Here is a 20,864-nt window from a genome sequence, read left to right on the forward strand (position 1 = left end):
GTTAAAACATTAAGAAAAAAGCTTTCAGTGGGAGCGCTGTTATCCTAGCAGGAAGATAGTTTCAAAATCAGGCCAGGCCAGTTTAAACCAGACCGCACCATGTACCTATCTCTGTGACATTTTATGACAATGTCAGCTTGTCTCACCCATGACCTGCCCTGTCAGTCAAACAGAGCTGTCACCTTCAGCCTGTCCTATGTCACTCAGCTCGGTCACGGCTGTGTTGAGAGGTGCCTGCCTACTCAGCAATACACCCAACATACAGGCATTTTAAAAGCATCGTTGAATCTCTATATCATACTATCTATTATATTGTATGAATGCAAAGTCAAGTAAATAGGCTTTAGGCTAGTCGATGGAAAATATTTAATATTTCCGTGTTGGTGAAAATTCTTCAGTATTCATATTACAGACTGCTGTTTTATTGTAGAAACATTTTAGAATTTTGTAAGACAGCAATTTTCTGTCAGGATTTTGAAATGTTTGTGTGTTTTCTTAATTAAAACTGTGTACTTTGTTTCTGAATGTGATCCTGTTGTCTTATTTTAGGCTCAGTGAAGCGGGAGTCGCACCCTCGACCCTGTCCGTGCCGGACCTGTCTTCAGGGGACCGGCCCCAAGGTAGCATCTCCCCTACATGCTGTCCTGTCAAACACAGAAGTGGGTGACAACTAAGTATAGAAAACTGCATGCCACTTGTTGTGTAGTACATTTCTGTAGGACGTATCCGAAATAGTTCCTGGTCCTTATTTCTAGTGCCTTGTTTATGTTTCATGTTCTGTTCAAATGACGGAGAAAAAAAACACGTTACTGAGTCTTTCCCGCACTGATCTTCAGTATGTCTCTCTCTCTTCCAATCTCTCCTTCTTGACATGTTTTCATGTGTCCCAAACACCTCTCCATGCGAAATAATATTTATTTACATAAAATAATTAAAACCCGCCGTTGGAGAGTGTCATAGCTCCACCGCCGCCCTCCACACCCTCCGCCCCCCACACCCTCTGCCCCCCACACCCCCCACACCCTCTGCCCCCCACACCCTCCGCCCCCCACACCCCCCACACCCTCCGCCCCCCACACCCTCCGCCCCCCACACCCCCCACACCCTCTGCCCCCCACACCCTCCGCCCCCCACACCCCCCACACCCTCTGCCCCCCACACCCTCCGCCCCCCACACCCCCCACACCCTCTGCCCCCCACACCCTCCGCCCCCCACACCCCCCACACCCTCTGCCCCCCACACCCTCCGCCCCCCACACCCCCCACACCCTCTGCCCCCCACACCCTCTGCCCCCCACACCCCCCACACCCCCCACACCCTCTGCCCCCCACACCCTCCGCCCCCCACACCCCCCACACCCTCTGCCCCCCACACCCTCTAACCCCCACACCCTCTAACCCCCACACCCTCTAACCCCCACACCCTGCGCCCGTCTACGGAAGCGTGTGTTTAAAGACAGGGCGTGGATGACAATAGAAGATAAACAGATAAACAGTGTGTTTACCCACCTTGCCCAGAACGCTCCTGATATGTAAATAGGTTGAGCTCTTCTGCTTAAGCATACATTTGGGTCTGGGAGCTAAAACACTCGGATCCCTGCTCGCCAAACAGCCTGTAATGACCACAGTATGGTTGTGAGACGGTGATATTAGACGGCGACAGTGGTGTGTGAGGAGAGGTGTGGGTGCTGCTGTGTGTGTGTGTGTGTGTGTATGGGCAGCAGTGTGTATGTGTTTGTGTGTGCAAAGGTATGTTTGAAAATCAAATTTGAGATGAAGAGTGAGATGACGAATCTTAAGAAAGGTTCAGCAAATTCAGACGGAAACCCCAAGGTCTAAAACGTGCGTGTGAAATACCGCTTTTAAAAGGCGCGAGTGCAGAAACTGTGGAGATGAAGAGACCGTTGTCTTGGTGAGGAGCAGCCTGGCATCCAGGGAGCAGAGCCCGGTTCAGACCAGCGCGGTGTGAAATCTGCTCCCCCCGTATTTGCCGTGCGACAGAGCCGAAGGGAGGTTACATAAGCACGTTGGTTTGGCGTTGTTGTCATTCAGGGTTGAGTTTGCTGTTTGCTCTGCTGGCTCGGTAGAGGAATACTAATAACTGTCAGCCAGGACTGCGAGGGGACGACCCTGACAACAGTGCGGTCTGACAGACATGCACCTCCCTCTCCTTGAACTTTGACCCTGCCCTTCTTACTTTTCTGTGTTGCTCCTCTGACCTGAAGGTGGAAGTGAGGGCAAAGTTGCTCCTACTCCACTCCTCCTGACCCCCCCCCCCTCTTACTTTTCTCCTCCCTTGCCCTCCTCTGCCTTCCTCATCACCCCTCCCTCCTTTTCTCCACCTCTCCATCTCTCAGAGTAGCGAGGGGTTTGTTTCTAGCTTTAGGCATTTGATTTGGCACTGAAATGCAACTTCAAAGTCAGGATGGCTCGATGCTAACTGAAGCCCTGTCTGCTCTGTGATCACTGAGAGTCCTGTGAGAGCCAGCCAAGAGGACTGGCCATTAGCTGGATTCATGCCTCACACACACACACAAAGTCTCCCTCTTTCACATGCTCTCTTTCTCCCTATTCTCTGCTCCTCTCTTTCTGCATCCCTCCTGTCCTTCCCTCTCTTCCCCCTGGCGTGGTTCTCAACAGAAACATTGACAGAGCACCACGCTGCCTGGTGCCAGCTCCAGTCACTCAGCCACTCTCCGCTCTCTCATGACAGACATCCAGGCCAGGCTTCCTCATCCAGACCCCCAGAATAACAACCCATGCTCTGGACCAGAACATCCCTCACTAAACCTACACACTACTCTCTTGGCCTACACACACACACACCAACGTCTAGGCCTACACACAAGAACACACAGTAATGTCTAGACCTACAAACACATCCTTCTCATGATGGTAAAACACAAATCACTCCTGCGGACGATTGCGTACTCGGATATATCTGCCGTATCCCACACCTTAACACTGGACCTGCCAGGGTAAACGTTGTCAGTCATGCCTGGTGGATGCTCTCTGGCCCAGGTATTCACTGTTCTGATCTGGTCTCTCCTTGGTCTCCTAGCCCCAAAGCACCTGCAGGCCTCCAGATCCCCCTCCCCCCAGCCTGGCTCCCCCCGATCCCCACACAAGTCCCCCGCTCCCTGGGCCCCCCGGTCCCCCGGCCTGCCCAGCTTCCCAGCCCTGCCCAGGTCTGCGTGTGACACGTATCTGATTGATTTATCTCCATTCCTCTGATCTTGTGTGCTTAAGGATGTGAAGCGTGTTTTATAATATCTACGTAAAGATCGCTATGTAACCATAAAAGCGCTGTACAAATGAAAGGTATGGTTTGTTGATAGGTCTCCAGGATCCCCCAGGTCCCTGGCCCCGCAAGGCCCAGGCAGGGTGATGATGGAGGGAGTCCGAGGGCCTAGCCGCAGCCCCTCCACAGGGGAGGGTCCCAGGGCAGACAGCACCAGCGAGGGGCTTGAAGGGAGGGGAAGGAGTCCAGAGAGTCCTGCCCACAGACGACACCTGCTCCCCCCTGCGTCACCTGAAAGCAGCCAGGCTCACACACTCGGGTAAACCTGACAGACCTACATGTCTGTCCTGAACCTGTTTATTCAGCAGGTGACCCTCAGCTTTCATTCTCCACACGACCACTGCTTCTGTCACTGCTTCTTTGTTCCCTTGTCAGGGTCTTCGCCTACACTCACCTGTGACAGCCTCTTTAGCTCTGGCACCACCGCAACAGTATCAGGCTCTGCATTCTCTACTGTCTTTAATAAGAATCCTGTCATATTCTGGGCTAGGAAAGTCATTTACATGGCAATACACTTCTGTAATACCTTCATATCAACTTAAAGGTCAACCTTCTGATTTTGCGTAATATAACCTGGTAAATAAGACAAAGTAATATCCCTGAAAGAGGTGAAATTGCATCCCTTGTGCATTCCGTAATTGCATGTCTTTTCTGGGGGAAGACAAGGACTGCGATCCATGGTGGTTCTGTTTCTCTCCTGGAGTTTTAATATTGGAGCTGTTTCTAATCAAGTTTGTCTCCACTCTCCTCACTCTCTCACCTCTCTCTCTCATCCTCTTTCTCGCTCTTTTTCTTCTGCTGCCTTCATCTCTCTCTTTTTTGCCTAATATTTCTCTCTCATCTCTCTGTGTATGCATTCCTCCATCTCTCTCTGTCTCTGCCCCCTCCAGTGTGCTGCAGGACCAGGAAGCCCCCAGAGACCCCCCCTCCCCTGCCTGTAGGAAGGGATCTCCAGCCCTGGACAAGGACAAGAACATAGCCTTCCTTCTGAAGGAGCTGGACTCACTAAGGGACCTCAACAATAAGGTGTAAACTCATTCACATTCATCTCTGTGCTTTCTGAAGGACGAACGCTGTGTGGGCCGGTTCAGACGGAATGAATACAACGTTGAATATGAGAGTTATTTCATAAATCCAGAGCTTTGGATTTACACCTTCTCCTCCTGTTTATTTTTTTTTTTTGTCTTTTTGTTTTTGTCCTTCTTAGTTGACGGTGTGTGTGTTTCTGCCTCTGTGTATTTGAGTGTGTTTTTGTTTCTCTGCTAAAGTGTGTGTGTGTGTCAGACACGAGGCCCCTTCTGAAACGTCTGTAATTGATGCCTTTAGTTTGCAAGTAGCTGTGACTCCTGACAGAGGCGGAGGAACATTTCCCAACAGGCTGTTGTCCCTGGCAGGGCCCACGGCCCGCCGCCCCAGGCATGTTTTCAGAGGAAGAGGGGGGGAAAAAACACAAACTCTGTAGCAAAATATTTAAGACAGGAGGTTAAATCTATCATTAGGGCTTGTAAAATATCACTCCTGGCTAGATTTATGGGAGTTCAATAACAGCCCTTCTCCTTCGGTTGGCGGCAGGACAGTAATGCTGGTTGAGGGCTGGATGTGAGGCCTGGGGAGTGCTGAGTCATGCTGCAGAGGACCGGCTGGGGTTACCGGGGTAACAAGAGGTTAGAGAGGTCGGGGCAGACAGGAAAACCACTACAGGGACTCAGGCTATGATGTCATCATCATGAGACAGCAAGAGCGGCTGGCTGGCTGGCTGGGAGATACAGGAACAGCAGAAAGGGAAGGGTCAGGTGTGTCTGCCCATTCCGACCTGGGTTGAAATGTGTTTTCTTGTACAAGATGTGGTAGTTCAAGGCTAAAAAGGTGTGTGTGTGCAGTTGCAGGACAAGCTGACCTTGAAGGAGAAGGAGCTGGAGAGCAGGCTGGTGGACGCTGAGCTGCAGGAGGCTGAGGTGGAGGCACGGGTCTGTGAGAAAGCTGGAGGTAAGGAGGGCTGGAGGAGAGGAGAGCAGGAGGGAGGTAAGGAGGGCTGGAGGAGAGGAGAGCAGGAGGGAGGTAAGGAGGGCTGGAGGAGAGGAGAGCAGGAGGGAGGTAAGGAGGGCTGGAGGAGAGGAGAGCAGGAGGGAGGTAAGGAGGGCTGGAGGAGAGGAGAGCAGGAGGGAGGTAAGGAGGGCTGGAGGAGAGGAGAGCAGGAGGGAGGTAAGGAGGGCTGGAGGAGAGGAGAGCAGGAGGGAGGGGAAACTGCACCTAAGAATAGATATGGGGAAAGACGTTTAAGGTTTAAGCGAAATGCAAGAAAACAAGGACTACTTTAGAGTCTATTGCTCTTCCCCCATGGACTACCAAAGCCTTGATGAACTAAGATATTGGAGTATGGTAAACAATTATCAATTTGTTTTACAAGTGAAATGATTATCAAAACCAATGAGCTTACATTGTAACTGATCATATTTGTTAATGTCATTTATCTCAAGCCCAACCCTTACTGAACTAATATTTGAAATCTGCTGCGCAAGCATTCTTTTTTGGGGATGTGGGCCCTTTCCCCCACTTAATAATTAAAGACAACATCAGACACAGTCTACCCGCGCAATTAGCACAGCAACTGTTCATCGTTTAATATTAAAAAAACGAAAGTATATTTGCCATCCTCATTTTAATATGATTTGCATGGGGGGAAAGCGTGTTTAATGAGCAAATTTCAGCTAAAATGCAATATTGGTTTTTGAAGTGAACTTTGTCTGGGCTTACGTGAGGCTGCTCTCAGCTGTTGATCATTGAGCTATCTCCTGTCTGAGGAAGCAGGGATATTACCTGGATCTGGTGATATCATCCAGAGGGATTATGCCAGGCTAGATGAAGATGGGGCTAATCTCAGATTGGGGGTGCTGTGGGGAGCTGGGCACACACACATTGGGGTTAGCATACAGGTGGAGACTGCAGCTGGATCTCAGGGAAGGTGCACTCTACAGAACGGTTGTTCGACCACACTGTACACACAAACATTCAAGCAGACGGTGCCGGAATAAATAATAAAGTCACCTATGTTTGATAATGCTAATCCAAGAATTATACCCTATTAGGTCTACCAACATTTCAGATATTTCTCCATCTCTTTTTGTAGGACGGTATCAGATGGGTTATTGTCGGTGAAAGGTGTGTGTGTGTCCTCTGCTCTCAGAGCCCAGGCCTTGTTATGAGTCGGGGGCCAGCAGACTTACCAGTGGTGGTGTCGTGTTTCTGCAGTAATAACTCCAGCTTCTCTACTTCCCTCAGGGACGTGCACCTGCTTATTGTCCAGGAGAGGATGTCTCCTCTGCTGGTCAGAAACTAATAACAATCTATCTCCTTTTCTTCTTTCTCTGCCTGTCATGTTTTTCTTTCTCTCTTTCCTTTCCTCCCTCACTCTCATCCTCTCCAAAATCTGTTTCTTTACCTCTTCCTCTCTCATTCTCTTACCCTCATTCTGTTCATCCATCCACCCATGCATGCAGCTCTAGTGGAGGAGATCTACCAGGCCCAGAGAGAGAGAGACCAGGCGGTCATGGCCAGACTCAGACTGGCCAATGAGGAGAGAGACGAGGCCTTACTCCGTGCTAAACGCCTGCAGCAAGCAGCTGCGGAGTATGTACAGTATCTCACACACACTCTCACACACGCTCTCACACACGCTCTCACACACACTCTCACACACACTCTCACACACACTCTCACACACACTCTCACACACACATTCTCACACACACTCTCACAAACACATTCTCACACACACTCTCACACACACATTCTCACACACACATTCTCACACACACACTCACACACTCACACACTCACACACTCACACACTCAAACACACACACACACAGAGCACAGCACCCCACTTCACTTTTACTGTCTCTCTGTCAGTTATACACCAGTGGATCATTTGTTTGAAGGAACTAGCCATATAGAACATTTCTAGTAAATAACATTTCCGGTTTATTTACCCCTCTTGCTCTCTCCGACACGCTGTCAATATTTCTGCATTATTTGGTGCATCTCTGTCAATTTATATTCCGTGTCTCCCTCTTTCTCTCCGTGAGTCAGAACAGGCTGACATAGCCGCAGCAAAGTTTCCCACGAGAAAAAAATGTATACTTAAAGTATTCTTGCAAAGTATAAGTACAAACATACTTACATTTAAAGTTGTCAATGACTGTGTGAACATATAAAATCAGTACGTTTTCAAGTACACTTCCAATTGTGTAAAAAAAAGAAACATACACGAAGTATTAAGCTTTCATTTAATACATTAAATTAGATTCACGTAGACTCTTTTTCCACTCTCCGTCACCCACTTTGTTCTCTAGCCTGGTGAACAAGGTGAGGGAATGGAATGTGTGTGTGCATGCGCGTGTACATAGGCATCATTTGGCGATCCCACATCGACTGGTTTGGAAGTATATCGGAGAGGGGTGACATTCCATGCGAGTGTCCCTGGCCCCTCCGTCCATGGTGTCTGTCAGGAGAAGCTGCTCATCGGAAATCAATCAGCCTCCCCAACCCTTCACATATACTCGCCTCTCTGTCTGCACTGCACTAATTGATGACTTCTTTGTGTGTGTGTGTGTGTGTGTGTGTGTGTGTGTCACGGACAAGTGGGGCTAGTTCTTAAGTACAAAGATCTCTGAAATGAAAGCAGCATTGTACTCCTTGGGGGCGGGGTGTCAGGCAGGCAATATTTGCAGGCTGCAGTTTAGACGTAATTGCATTTTCACTTAAGGGAATATCTAACTTCACAGTCTGAAACAAATTTATATTTTAATAAATCTTGTGGTAGTGTTGGTGGAAAAAAGTAAGAATCACAACAACAAAAAAATCTTACGTGTGTTATTTGTTTTAAAATCAATTTTTTTTTGCAGTCATACCATCACATATTCAGATTTGTTCAGAACATGTAAATTATTTAAATTTTGTGGATTTATTGAGTGGCATGAAACGCATTTGGTCTGCTGGAGTACCTGCCAAATAGGCTGAAAAATCGAATTAGCAAAAACACCCCTCATCTCCATCTCCTCCTCCCCCTCTCCTGCCTCCTCTAGAATGAGAGTAATTGGTAGGCAGGCAGGATCCTATTATGAGGGCAGGAATATGAGGGAGCATGTCCTGCAGCTTGGCTGTGGTCAGGGGCCGGGCTGCTGATGGAGTATGTACCTTCATAATAGGACAGCAGTGTCTGTGTAATGCCCCCCGAACTGAGGGGAGAGACTGGTTGTTTTCATGGTAGATGATGATGGAAGATATGGAAGCGGTAAGGCGAGGGAGAAGACCTTAGATGGTGAAAGAAAAAAACATCTTGGTGTTGATGGATGGATTGGACAGATACATACATACATACATACATACATACATACATACATACATACATACATACATACACGCAAACACACACACGCAGGTAAATGCACATTTTGAAACTGATAGTAGAGATGTTGAAATGAGAGGTGCTGTGAGAAATACAGTTGTTAATCAGATATTTTAACCAGTCAACTAACAAACCATCTCCCTCTTTCTAACTGGTCACCTGGTTGTTGGGGAGAATACAGACACATTCACTTGTGTGTGTCACACACCAGGTAGCAGTCTCCAGGCAGCCATTCTGTAATTACAGGAGTCTTTACGCCTGTAAAGCTGTTCAATACTGCAAACCTACAAATGACTCAATCTCAGCACATATGAGCGATTGATCCCACTGGTCATATATAGCAGTAAACATTAATATCTTAACTGTGGTCCCTTCATGCTGAAGGCAGGGGTGTTATAGTGCAGTGCTGGTGGGCTCTCTGTCTGGGTTTTTAATATGCTGGGGGTCCTGGTAGACTCAGGAAAACCTGCTGAACGCCAATATTATTGGCTGGGAAGAAGATTTGGGGGGGGGGGGGAGGGGGAATGATTTGATTTTTCTCCCGTTCTTTTTCTCTGCGTCTCTCTCACACACACGTACACACAAACAGTCTTTCATTCAAGCTCACTTGTCCCTCAGTCTCTCATCTCTTCATATGACAATATCACTTACCCCTTTATCCCTCTCCTTCCCTCCCTCCTGTCTCCCTCCGTACCTGCTACTTTCCCCAGGATGGAGAGGATTGACCCAGAGGAGAGTGATGTGGTAAGCCCCCCCCCTCAGTGGCTCATGTGAGCTCACGTTTTTCTGCTCTGGTTCTGGCTCCACCACAGTCCTCTCTCTCTCTCTCATCTCAGTGATGAACTGACTGCAGGGAACAGTCATAACTGAGGATATCTCAACAATAGGATGCGATAACATCGTAATCTCCTTTTGAAATTGCGTGTCAAGACATCTTTATTATGCTAAGGCATCTTGACAGTTTAAACAAAGCAGGCTTAGATTCTTGATTTCGAGGTGAATTGTTAATAGGGGATACCTTTTGCATTTATGTATGTTTACGTACATAAATTGATGTGTGCATGCGTGTGTGTCACCAGGACCTGGAGGAGTTGTTGAACCGCGTGAACAGTGCCGACAGTGCTGTGAGCCTGGAGCGGAGTGGAGCCGTGCTGGTGGACCTTCTCCAGAAGGCCAGGGAGAGACACAGGAAGATCACAGCTGAGGAGATGAACACCGTGCTGCAGGAGAGAGACACAGCACAGGCCAAGGTACGCCCCAAACCCGCCACTCTACACCACACTGTACCATTCATTCATTCATTCATACAGTATATACAGACCAGGCCAACCAAGAATCGGTCCTTAACATTAAAGCTATCCAATAACGCACATGCTGTATGATTAAACCTTAGGCTGAGACTAGACCAGATTAAAATATCAGTTTTATCAAGCTGCATGAATTCACTTAGACGTCAACTCTTTTGACTAAAATCCTAACACGAGTGTCCGAACAGCGCTGTCCTCCAGTTTAAGGGCGTGAAGAGGTGCAGCTAGGCAGCAGCAGGAGAAGCCTGCACCCAAACCTGATCTGCAGTAAACACCCAAGCACTAAACTCACAACACCTAATACTAAAAACTAAACCCTAAACACTCAACGTACTCCTTGTGTGTACTCAGCCAGATGCCTAAATACTGAAAACACACCTGAAATCTCCAACAATATTGACATCATATCCCTCCACTCCTCCTTTTGTCCCTTCTTCCTGTTCAGGGCTTGTGATGGCCTGCTTAAGTCCCTCTCATACGGCCGGCTTTAGTCTTAAGTCATTTATTCGGCTTGGTAAACTGGCCTTACACCTGATCTGCTTGCCCAACAAATATTTGACGTATCAATCTGACATGCATATTTTCAATCATTTAAAAACAAACAAGTGTCCGGGGGCAAATATTGACACCCAGATATTCTGCCTCAACATTGAGGTGAAGAGGGACGCTGTTTGCCCGTGTGGGTGCGTGTGCGGGTGCGTGTGCGTGTATCCAGATACAGAGATGCTTGTGCTTGTCAGGGATCTGTTTTACAACTGTGTATGTTTGAGGATAGTTAACACAGGTCTTGTGTCTACGTGCTCATCAAACATATCCACAGAGACATAATACAGTATATATCAGTGTCAGTGTCTCTCAGTGTCCCCTAGAGAGTGTCAGCCTCAGCAGACCTGGCAAAGAGGGCCGCTGTGGCAGACAGGGCTGGTTTTATCATGCCAGTGATCTCAGACTAGATGCTCACACACACACATTCACACACACACAACCAGCCTTGTAACTGGAGGTCTGATATCCTGTTGATATCTTTCTGTGTGAAGATCCAGTGGGCATTTTTGGTTGTGTCTGTGTGTGTTTCCGAGTGTGTGTGCGTGTGTGTGTGGGGTGCTGTTGACGATAAATGACATTATGTATGTATGATGGGTCCCCTCTGTCTACTGGCGCTCAGTGGGACATCAGCCCCAGGTCTAACTGGCTGGCAGTCAGGCAGCACCTTCACAGACAGGCCACCAGGCGGACGCGGCAGGACCACAAAGAGCACCATCAGGCAACGAGAGGAAAGAGGGAGGAGAGGAGTAGAGAGAGCGGAGGGAGGGGGTCTCTAGATGGATATGCTGCCCAGGTAATGTAGCAGCATGGAGATCACGGTAGAACCGGGGCGTGGGAGGGAAAGGGGGAGGAGAGGAAGGGAGAGAGAAACGGAGGTGAGGGGGAGAAGGGTAGATGTCAGCATCCAAACAAACTCTGTTGCTAGTTAAAGATATGTTCGATGGTGTGAACGATAGCAAAGATGGTGCATGAATACAGTGGCATGCTGTAGGTTATCCAGATGGTGGTTTTATCCTGAGGAACTGAGGGTGAATACGGTATGAACACCCAATATAGATTATGTGATCCTGAAGGATTTGGACCCCAATATTGTGGGGGTTGGAGGGCTTGAGTGTTGGGATTAGAGATGATGTTGAGTGGTGGTGGGGGAGGGGGTGTGAAGGTGGGGGTTAGGGTTGTGCTGGAGTGTTTAGGTTAGAGTTGGGAGTTGAGTTTTGAGGTTAGAGTTGAGGGGTGCCCCAGCAATGTCAAGACCCTGGACTTGGAACAGGAGGTATACGGTAGCACAATCACTGGGAGACTCCACCCTACATACACTACAACATACCCAAAACATGCTCCATGCCAGCAGCAACACTACCTAGCTAACACCATGTCCTCACTAACTCTATCCAGCTTTCCACAAGCTCCCCCCCTGTTAACACCGTGGCCTGGTATCTGTGCCCCAGCGTTTGGCGGAGGGCAGGGAACTCATCTTGGGGGTTCACTGGTGAAAGTATGTTGCGGATGCTGCTAATCTCTCTGCAAGGTGGCGATCGGGCCAACACTCTATCCTAGAGGATTTCTGCACCCCCCTGCCGCTCTCCAGATCCCCCCCCCCTTCATCTCTCTCTTCATCTCGGAGGGATTATCACGCCGTTCCGACCAGAGAGCCGCCGACAAGGCTTTTGGGAAATGAGGCACAGGAGGAGGAAGAGTATTGGGAGAACCAGGAACGCTGATCTCACTTTTATTCTTTCTCTATTCCTGCTTCTCTCTCTCTCTCTCTCGTTCCTTTGTCATATGGCTGTCGTCCTCTCATTTCCTCTCTTCCCTTCTGGTATTCCTCATTTGTTATATGCGTTTGTTAATCGTTTTCTTTCTCACTCTTCTTTTCTCTTGGTTGGTGTTTTCGCTCATTTTCTGTCTCTTTCTCTTTTCCTGTCTCTCCTGCTCTCTCTTTATCTCTCTATTTGTCTCCTGCATATCTCTGTCAGAGGGAGAGGGAAGCTAGGTGACTGTCAAGTCTCTGTTGTGGAAGTAGTTTTGCACCCCAGGTGTTCCTCCCAATCTCTCTACCCCACCTGAGAAACGGCCTTGGACTTGTTTGGTGTCAGTCTCATTTTTAAGAGAACTTGTTTGACTGTCCTGTATTTTGTTATTGTTATATGTAGTTATTAGGCCTCAGGTGCCACTGTCAGGGTCATGCACTACAGCCCGGTAGCTAACAGCTGGTAACCTCTCTGTCAGGGTCATGCACTACAGCCCGGTAGCTAACAGCAGGTAACCTCTCTGTCAGGGTCATGCACTACAGCCCGGTAGCTAACAGCAGGTAACCTCTCTGTCAGGGTCATGCACTACAGCCCGGTAGCTAACAGCAGGTAACCTCTCTGTCAGGGTCATGCACTACAGCCCGGTAGCTAACAGCAGGTAACCTCTCTGTCAGGGTCATGCACTACAGCCCGGTAGCTAACAGCAGGTAACCTCTCTCTGTCTGGGAGGCGCGTTTGTTTCGGCTGTTGCTATTTCTGGTGCCGCTGGCCCCAGCCGTGCGCCGCTTCCGTCTGTGTGAGGAGTGAGGTGCAGTAGGCTGCTGTGGTTTAAATACATGTCCCCCTAAACATCTGCTGCTCGGGGGCCATAACTCAGGCTGACACTAAAGAGGAGCGGGCTGTTTGGTCTGGACCCGACCCTTGTTATTCCAGTCTGCAGAGGAAGAGAAGGAGGGAGCGGGGTGCGCCGGTCCGGAGGCGCAGACGGTGTTGTTTGGGTGAGGGTTAAGAAAATGGAGTGAGGGTCAGACTGAGGACTGGGGATATCGAAGTGCCGTATACAGTCGTATTGTACACGTGCGTTTACGATGTTGAAATGTAGAATTCCCCAAAGGTGGCTGGTAGCAGAGGAGCTATGGGAGATGGGTTGAGGGATAGCAGAGGCTGGGGATGGATGGATGGAGAGGGATGGATGGAGAGGGTAGGGATGGATGGATGGATGGATGGAGAGGGGAGGAGAAGAGAGGGTAGGGATGGAAGGGGAGGGTAGGGATGGATGGATTGATGGATGGCAGACCGTGAGGATGGATGGTTAGACAGATGGAAGGATAGGAGAGGGTAGGGATGGATGGATGGAGAGGAGAGGGTAGGAATGGATGGAAAGGGTAGGGATGGATGGAGAGCGTAGGGATGGATGGATGGAGAGGGGAGGGTAGGGATGGATGGAGAGCGTAGGGATGGATGGATAGAGAGGGGAGGGTAGGGATGGATGGATGGATGGAGAGGGGAGGGTAGGGTAGGGATGGATGGAGAGGGGAGGGGAGGGATGGATGGAGAGGGGAGGGTAGGGATGTATGGAGAGGGGAGGGATGGATGGTTTAAGAGGGGAGGGTAGGGATGGATGGATGGATGGATGGAAAGGGGAGGGTAGGGATGTATGGAGAGGGTAGGGATGGATGGTTTAAGAAGGGAGGGTAGGGATGGATGGATGGATGGATGGAAAGGGGAGGGTAGGGATGTATGGAGAGGGTAGGGATGGATGGTTTAAGAGGGGAGGGTAGGGATGTATGGATGGAAAGGGGAGGGTAGGGATGGATGGATGGAAAGGGGAGGGTAGGGATGGATGGATGGATGGATGGATGGAAAGGGGAGGGTAGGGATGGATGGATGGATGGAAAGGGGAGGGTAGGGATGGATGGTTGGAGAGGGGAGTTGAGAGGCGAGGTGTCTTGTCAGGGAGCCTGCATCATGGTTTACATTCCTGGAGGGTGTCCCTCAGACCTGGAACAGCACACACAGGCCTTACAAAAGCACTGGGAGAACCCTGACAGAGACGGAGAGAGACCATCAGTCGTTTCTGCCTGTTAGTTTGTTTATCCTGTCTGTCTACTGCTGGGTCTGTCTGTCTGACTGTGTGTTTCTCTCTGTGTCTGTCTGACATACATTAGAAGCCCAGTTCCTCCTGGGATGTTTTAAAGAATGCTAACAAGGTTTGCGTCCTCATTTCTCCGAAGAACTGTATGTGTACGTGCTGTGGAAGGAGCCAGCTCTTAAAAAAACAGAATAAACTCTTCTTCTCTTAAAGAAAAAAAAGCGTTCAATTTCCCCATCCTATGGACGACGCGTGTCTGGAGAGCGGCGTTTAGACGAGACGTGTGTGCGATCTGTGGGACGCACGGCGGTTTGGCTCCAGAGCTCCCGTTTCCTGGCTGTCTGTGACGCAGGACAGACACAGACATACTGGGCATGCACACCGCCTGACTCACTCACAGCATGTGTGTGTGTGTGTGCGCACGCCTGTGTGTCTCTGCACACGCCCGTCCACATGCGTGTTTGCATGCCTCCGCGCCCCTGTGTGTGTCTACCCACGTGTGTGTGTGTGTGTGTGTGTGTGTGTGTGTGTGTGTGTGTGTGTGTGTGTGTGTGTGTGTGTGTGTGTGTGTGTGTGTGTGTGTGTGTGTGTGTGTGTGTGTGTGTGGGGGGGGGGGGGGGGGGGGGCTGTAATGTATTGTAAGTGATTCCTCCTCCCTCTCCTCAGTGGAAGCGTGTGGAGCAGGAGCTCCGGATGGTCAGAGAGCAGAGCCAGACTTCAGCAAACAGCAGCAGCAGCAGCAGCAGACACCTCGCTGAAGACCACCACCAGGGACGTGCTCGCAAGGTACACTGGCCCCCCCTCCCACCCCCCCCCTCCCCTCTTCTACCCTGTCACCTCGATGCCCCCCCTTTCCCTCTCACCTCCTAATTTAGAGCCCATGGACCTCTACAACACCCCCCTCTAAACGCATGGTCTTGTACGCCCCCAACCCCACCTCTCCGTGTCCTCCTCTCCAAACCCCCACCCCCATGCTGGCTTCCTCCTCCAGGTCTGTGTGTGGAGGTCTGCCGTGTGTGTACATTACCATGCCAACCCTAGAGGTGGTGTTTGCCAACAACACCGTATTCAAACATGGACGCCTCCACATGCACAGGGTCGTATTTGGATACCAGCCTTCATAAGCCCACCCTGCCCCAAAACACACGCTCATGCAAACCAACAACCAACTCTCTCTCTCTCTCTCATATTACACGAATAATTGTCTTGTTTATTCAGGGTTTAATTCCTTGTAGAATCCCAGACTGACCTCTGACCTTCAGCAGAGATGAACAGATAGGGGTGCCTCGGTGGCTTACTGAATAAATCACGTATCACGTAGCCTATGGCCTGAATGCAGGGGCCATGGTTCGATTCCATCCCGGGCCATTTCCTTATCTCTCTCGCCTACATTTCCTGTAGTTCCTCAAGCTCGTCAGCTCTGACACGTTAACCAATCAGCTGACAGAGACGCTGGCCAGCAGGCAAACATGTCAGCCGAAGGGCTAACACCGCAGGCTGGTTCGACACTGCACGACAGGATAGATTTGTGATGACGGCGAGAAGAAGTTGTATGGAAATGTCCTTGTCATTACACATGAAACGGCCCCCCGGTATGTGACGGTCATGGTGACCTTCATGTGTACACTGTGGTGTGATAGTCATGTGTGGTCAGTGTGTGGCATGTCCTCTGTGTTCTAGTCTCCTCCACCACCTGCCAGCCCTCACACTCCTCATCTCACCAGGCCGCCTTCACAGCCTTATTAAGAAATATATTACATTTTGTTATTAATGTAGCACTCGGTTTTTCTATAAATCCCCTTAATTATAGATTGACTCCTGGGATTTACGAAGTCCGGGTTTTTAATTTAGACTGGAAAGCGAACAGCTGTCAGAAAAATTAGTCAACAGTAGCCGAGAACAGATCCTCCAAAACAATTTAAAACTGAACATGTCTCCTCTAATCAAATTACATTTCACTTTTAAAGAAATAAAACTTAGAAGAAAAGCTGCCGGAAAGAGTTGTGTGAAGTGAGAGATGTCTAAAAGTGGCTTTTGTCCGCTGAAATATTATTAGTTATTTTCAATTTTATTTGATGATTTAAATTAGTCAATAGGACACTGAATAGTGGGTTGCTGTGTTTGTAAGAATGACCAATATGGGTTCAATAATAATAATAATCATCACCAGGACATTCTTTCTTTATGCAGACTGGTTCGTTACAAATGTAAATATTGCTGTATTATTTCCATGAGTCAATGTGATACCTCTGTATTGACGATCATGTTTTTGGTCAATTTCCAGCCCATCACCTCATCAGCCTGTGGTTAGATTGTGAACTGTTAACATTGACTCAGTCTTTCATCTAAAACCATGTGAGCGTCTTCGGCACTAAAAGACGTTTCTGACTTTATGGCCCTCTGAAATTGGCCGGGGTTAAGGGGGAGGCTGGGGTTGAGAGGAGGGGGAGGGGGGAATGCAGGAGTGTCTGAGAGGAGGAGGGGGGGGTGGGAGGGAGGAAGGGAGGGGGTGGGGAGGTGGAGGAGGACCTGGTGAAGTGTCCTTCAGACCCAGGTCATCTGGAGTGGCCTGTTGTATTGGTCTGGTGTAAGAGCTGCTCCGGCCCTGAACCACCTGTGTTTGCTCACCAGCTTTTCTCTGGAGCACTGACGGATCCTCTTTGTGTGTGCGTGTGTGCGGGTGTGTGGGTGTGTGTGTGTCAGAGAGAGAGGGGGAGAGTTTTATTTGATATCAACAGTAAGTAAAAACTGTTTGCTTTTGTATGTTTTCATCGACACAAATAGAATGTGAAGTTTAATGGTTTGGCTTGGCTGATTTAGTAGATTGATGATTTATTTCCGTTGGAGAAAAATAAGAGAAAATCCAAGGGAAATAGAATTCAGATGTGTTTAGTGCAGTTTGTGTGGATCAGCTCTCAGTGTGTTCTGAATGGAGGTGTGTTGTCTAGTTTGTACTTCTGCCTGCATGACAGGTATGTGCTCCCACTCCCTCTCTCCCCTTGTCTCTCTGTCTCTCTCTATCAGGTTCATTATCTCCTGGGTTTACAACCCCAGTGTGATGGATGATTAGCAGCAGGTGATTTAGACCCACATTGTGTGGGGGGGGGGGGGGGGGGAGGGAGGGAGTGTGTAGACCATATGTAGGTGTTTGTTCAACTGCTCTATGGAGTTGCCTCACCGGTTATGAAATGTGGATGAACAATCAGTCAAGCCAAGAAATTGATTGGACTAATAACCTAATAACGGTTAGCTTGACTGCTTCTGTCAACAACCTTTGATGATACTGGATGGACTGGCGTTGTTTTTGTGTCGTTATAGGTTCGTATCAAACAGATTTCCCCTAAAAACGGTATTCCATCTCCAGTCAACTCAACTCATCTCCAGTTGCAGTTCCCTATGTAGTGATCCCACTGTAAATAAGCTCTCTATCTGGACATCCCAAATGCACCAGGCAGCAGGTAGGCAGCAGTCTGGTCCCAGTGCCTCCGGGCACTACCCGTCCCTGCCAGTCTGCCATCCCTCTGGGGTTCCACATCACAAACAGCCCAGCTGCAGGCTTTACTTGATCATCCTTCTGTAGAGAGACTGAAATGCCAGCCCCCCCCACTCCCTCCCTGACTGCCAGCCTGCCTGTCGCCCTCTGTCCCCTCAGTTGCCCCTGGTCCCCCCCCACTGACCCCCGCGTCTAAAAGGTCACCCCCACAACCCCCTCCCCCCACCCCCCTCCACCACACACACAGACCCCCCCCCCTCATCCCATCAGGTTAACCAGCTACTTTGTGAACCTAATTTGGATATTATTCTAATGAATGCTGATAGAATACATATGATTAAAAGGAACAGTCTTTGAAGTGGGGCTGCCTTCCCGGTTGGAGAAAGTACATATTGACTCTAGAGGTTGGCTCTCTTTTTGATGTTCTCTTTGACTGGGAGACCTTGGGGCTGGGGTAATTGGGACAGAGGTGGAGGAGATGGGGAGGCTGGGCTTGCCACCACCACACACAGAGGATGAGAGACTCCATCACTCTCGCTCCCTCCTAACGCCTGAACGAACGTGTCGGCAGAAAGCACAGGATGCCATGCTGGATGCTAGGAGGACATAAAGCTGCCTGGATGACATGGTGAGTTGGCAGCCCCAACCCACAGGACATCCCCGTCTGCAGTCTGACTAGACCACGACTAGACACAAGTCTTGGCGTGTCCGTCACGCCAGGGGTCTCCCTGTCAGATTGGACATAAAACCTCTTTAAAGCGGCTGTTGTGTGCGACCCCGGATCGAGGCCTCAGAAACACAAACACCTTCATCCTCGTTCCCATCAACGCTGCAGCAGTTGAGTCTACACGCTTCCAGAGGGCGCGGGGGGTTTACATGTGTATGTTGGCGGGTTCAGTGTGGTTGTGGTTGTGTCAGTGGGGTACTGGTGCCGTGGCCTCTGGTGAGCCCATGTTATGTTTCAGTGTGTAATGTTATGTTACCATATGTCATGTTATGATACAGCCAGAGAGAAAATCCAAAGGCCTCCTCAACGGCCTCTCTGTAGGTGCGCCCTCTAGCTTACCCCTCCACACACACACACACACACACACACACACACACACACCTCCGTTCGCTCCCCTGGGTCTATCAGTCAGGTGTTAACAGTGTGGCCCTGGCTGTGTGTTTGTCTTCTCCTCCTCCTCCTCCTCCTCCTATTGTACTCTCTTCTCCCAGCTGCCAGGACAGGGCAGACCTTCATTACAGCTGTTCATCTTCTCAACGGCCCGTCATCACTACGGCTGCTTTGCTAGCATCCACCTCCTCTCCTCTCTTCTACTTTTCTCTACTCTACTGTTCTCTACTCTACCGTCATCTGCTCTCTTCAACTCTACCATATTCTACTGTAATCTACTTTTCTTTATTTTACTCTACTCTATTGTACTCTACTCTCATCGGTTCTCCTCTCTTCAACTCTACTGTCCTCTCATCTACTTGACTGTGTCGTGTCTCGTGTGTCTCAGGAGCAGCTGGACGCGGTCCAGAGAGAGAGAGACAGGGCTCTGGAACACAGCCAACGCCTGGAGGAGGAGCTCCAAGCGCTACGCACCTATCAGAGGTCAGACCTATGCTCTCCCGTCCCATTTCACACACGTACTTCCCCTCTACCTGCACATACTTCCTCAAGACTCCTGTGAGAGAACTTTACAGTGGACAAAAAGTACAAAGCAATAACACTTCCCCATTAAAGGACATTGTTTACCTGGCCCAGGTGAGCCAGCTGCCTCCTCTATGGGAGTAGGTGCACTCTCAGTACCAACGGCTGGATTCACTGATAAGGGGCAGGCTAAGGTGATACATAGTGCTGGGAACAAATAATCAAATCCACTGTAAAGGTCGGTGTTTGAGAAGCTTTGAGAGAACAGGGAATCTTGCGGAATCAGTTATTGTTGGTGGACAGTTGTGTAATTGACTGTGATGTAAGGTGTCATTGTTTTGCCCGTTATTCATTGGTCAGTTTCCAGAGCATCGTGATCGCAGTGTCACCGCCTCTGCTCATTCACTCCCCCTCTCCACCCCCTGTCCACCCACCCCCCTCCACTGAGGGAGTCAGAAAACCTAGCCCCGTTTGAACGTATTAATAAAGGCTGACGCGCGGCGCTGCAGTTCAGCTCTGGCCCTTATTAAAAAGGCCTGGGAGACATGTTAGGTGCTGCCTGCTCCCCCTGCTCTCTACAAGGATATGAAGACCTGAGGCTGGGACGCCCAGCAGCTGTTTGCTTTGGTGTGGCAGGCTAGGCGAAGGGCCCCAAATTAGGTCACGGAACTTTAAAATTAAAATGAATTTAAACTAAATGAATGAAGAAGGTGATATAATGAAAAAGGGGAAGGAAAGCTGTTGGTATAGATTTGTTTTTTTGTCTTCCCTTGATAGATGTGTTGCCTTTTTTGTTCAGCTGTGTAAGATCTAAGAAACAACAACGGTTAAGCAAACATTGGAGCTGCTCTCCAGGAATTCTTCCCGCTCCACAGACTGTCCTCCATCAACACCTGTTTGCCATTGGCTCATCTAGTGGCCAATCTGGTTTGGTGACTTCCTACATCCTCTTCAGTTAGATCACATCCTGGTGTTGTAACCCTTTTCCCAGAACTCATCTGCATAGAAGACCTTAGGAGGAAAGTGGGCATGTGTTCTCCACAGGATGTAATCTAAGCAAGGCAGAACTGTATTGCCGTTGCACACCGCAGAAATTAGCTTGCTATATTTCAACAGTGCTGAGAATATCATGATAAACCCTTTGGATGAAATACTTTGACGTGGTCCTTTCACAGATGGTTACCTGCAGGAGAATGTGTTGCATTCACCCAGAGAATCTGTGATGTAGGAGTGATAAAAGGAGAGATTGGTACAGGGAAAGAAGGAGGGAGAGACGTAGAACACTAGCACTTTGAGATTTGTTTCAAATGTAAAGTGCGTTACAAATA

General features: G+C 49.3%; 1 protein-coding gene across 3 annotated transcripts in view; it reads left to right on the forward strand.

Moving 5' to 3' along the window:
• mipol1 (mirror-image polydactyly 1) overlaps positions 1–20,864 on the forward strand; it is a 47,237-nt gene that overhangs the window by 16,617 nt on the left and 9,756 nt on the right. For all 3 annotated transcript variants that reach the window (XM_062469340.1, XM_062469339.1, XM_062469338.1), the window contains exons 4-13: positions 550–620; positions 3,062–3,188; positions 3,339–3,560; positions 4,192–4,327; positions 5,182–5,287; positions 6,799–6,928; positions 9,419–9,452; positions 9,788–9,958; positions 15,071–15,190; positions 19,403–19,497. In XM_062469340.1, coding sequence (XP_062325324.1) covers positions 550–620; positions 3,062–3,188; positions 3,339–3,560; positions 4,192–4,327; positions 5,182–5,287; positions 6,799–6,928; positions 9,419–9,452; positions 9,788–9,958; positions 15,071–15,190; positions 19,403–19,497 — 1,212 coding nt within the window. The remainder of the gene's footprint in view (positions 1–549; positions 621–3,061; positions 3,189–3,338; positions 3,561–4,191; positions 4,328–5,181; positions 5,288–6,798; positions 6,929–9,418; positions 9,453–9,787; positions 9,959–15,070; positions 15,191–19,402; positions 19,498–20,864) is intronic.

Source organism: Osmerus eperlanus, chromosome 9, assembly GCF_963692335.1.
Source record: "Osmerus eperlanus chromosome 9, fOsmEpe2.1, whole genome shotgun sequence".
Lineage (NCBI taxonomy): Eukaryota > Metazoa > Chordata > Actinopteri > Osmeriformes > Osmeridae > Osmerus > Osmerus eperlanus.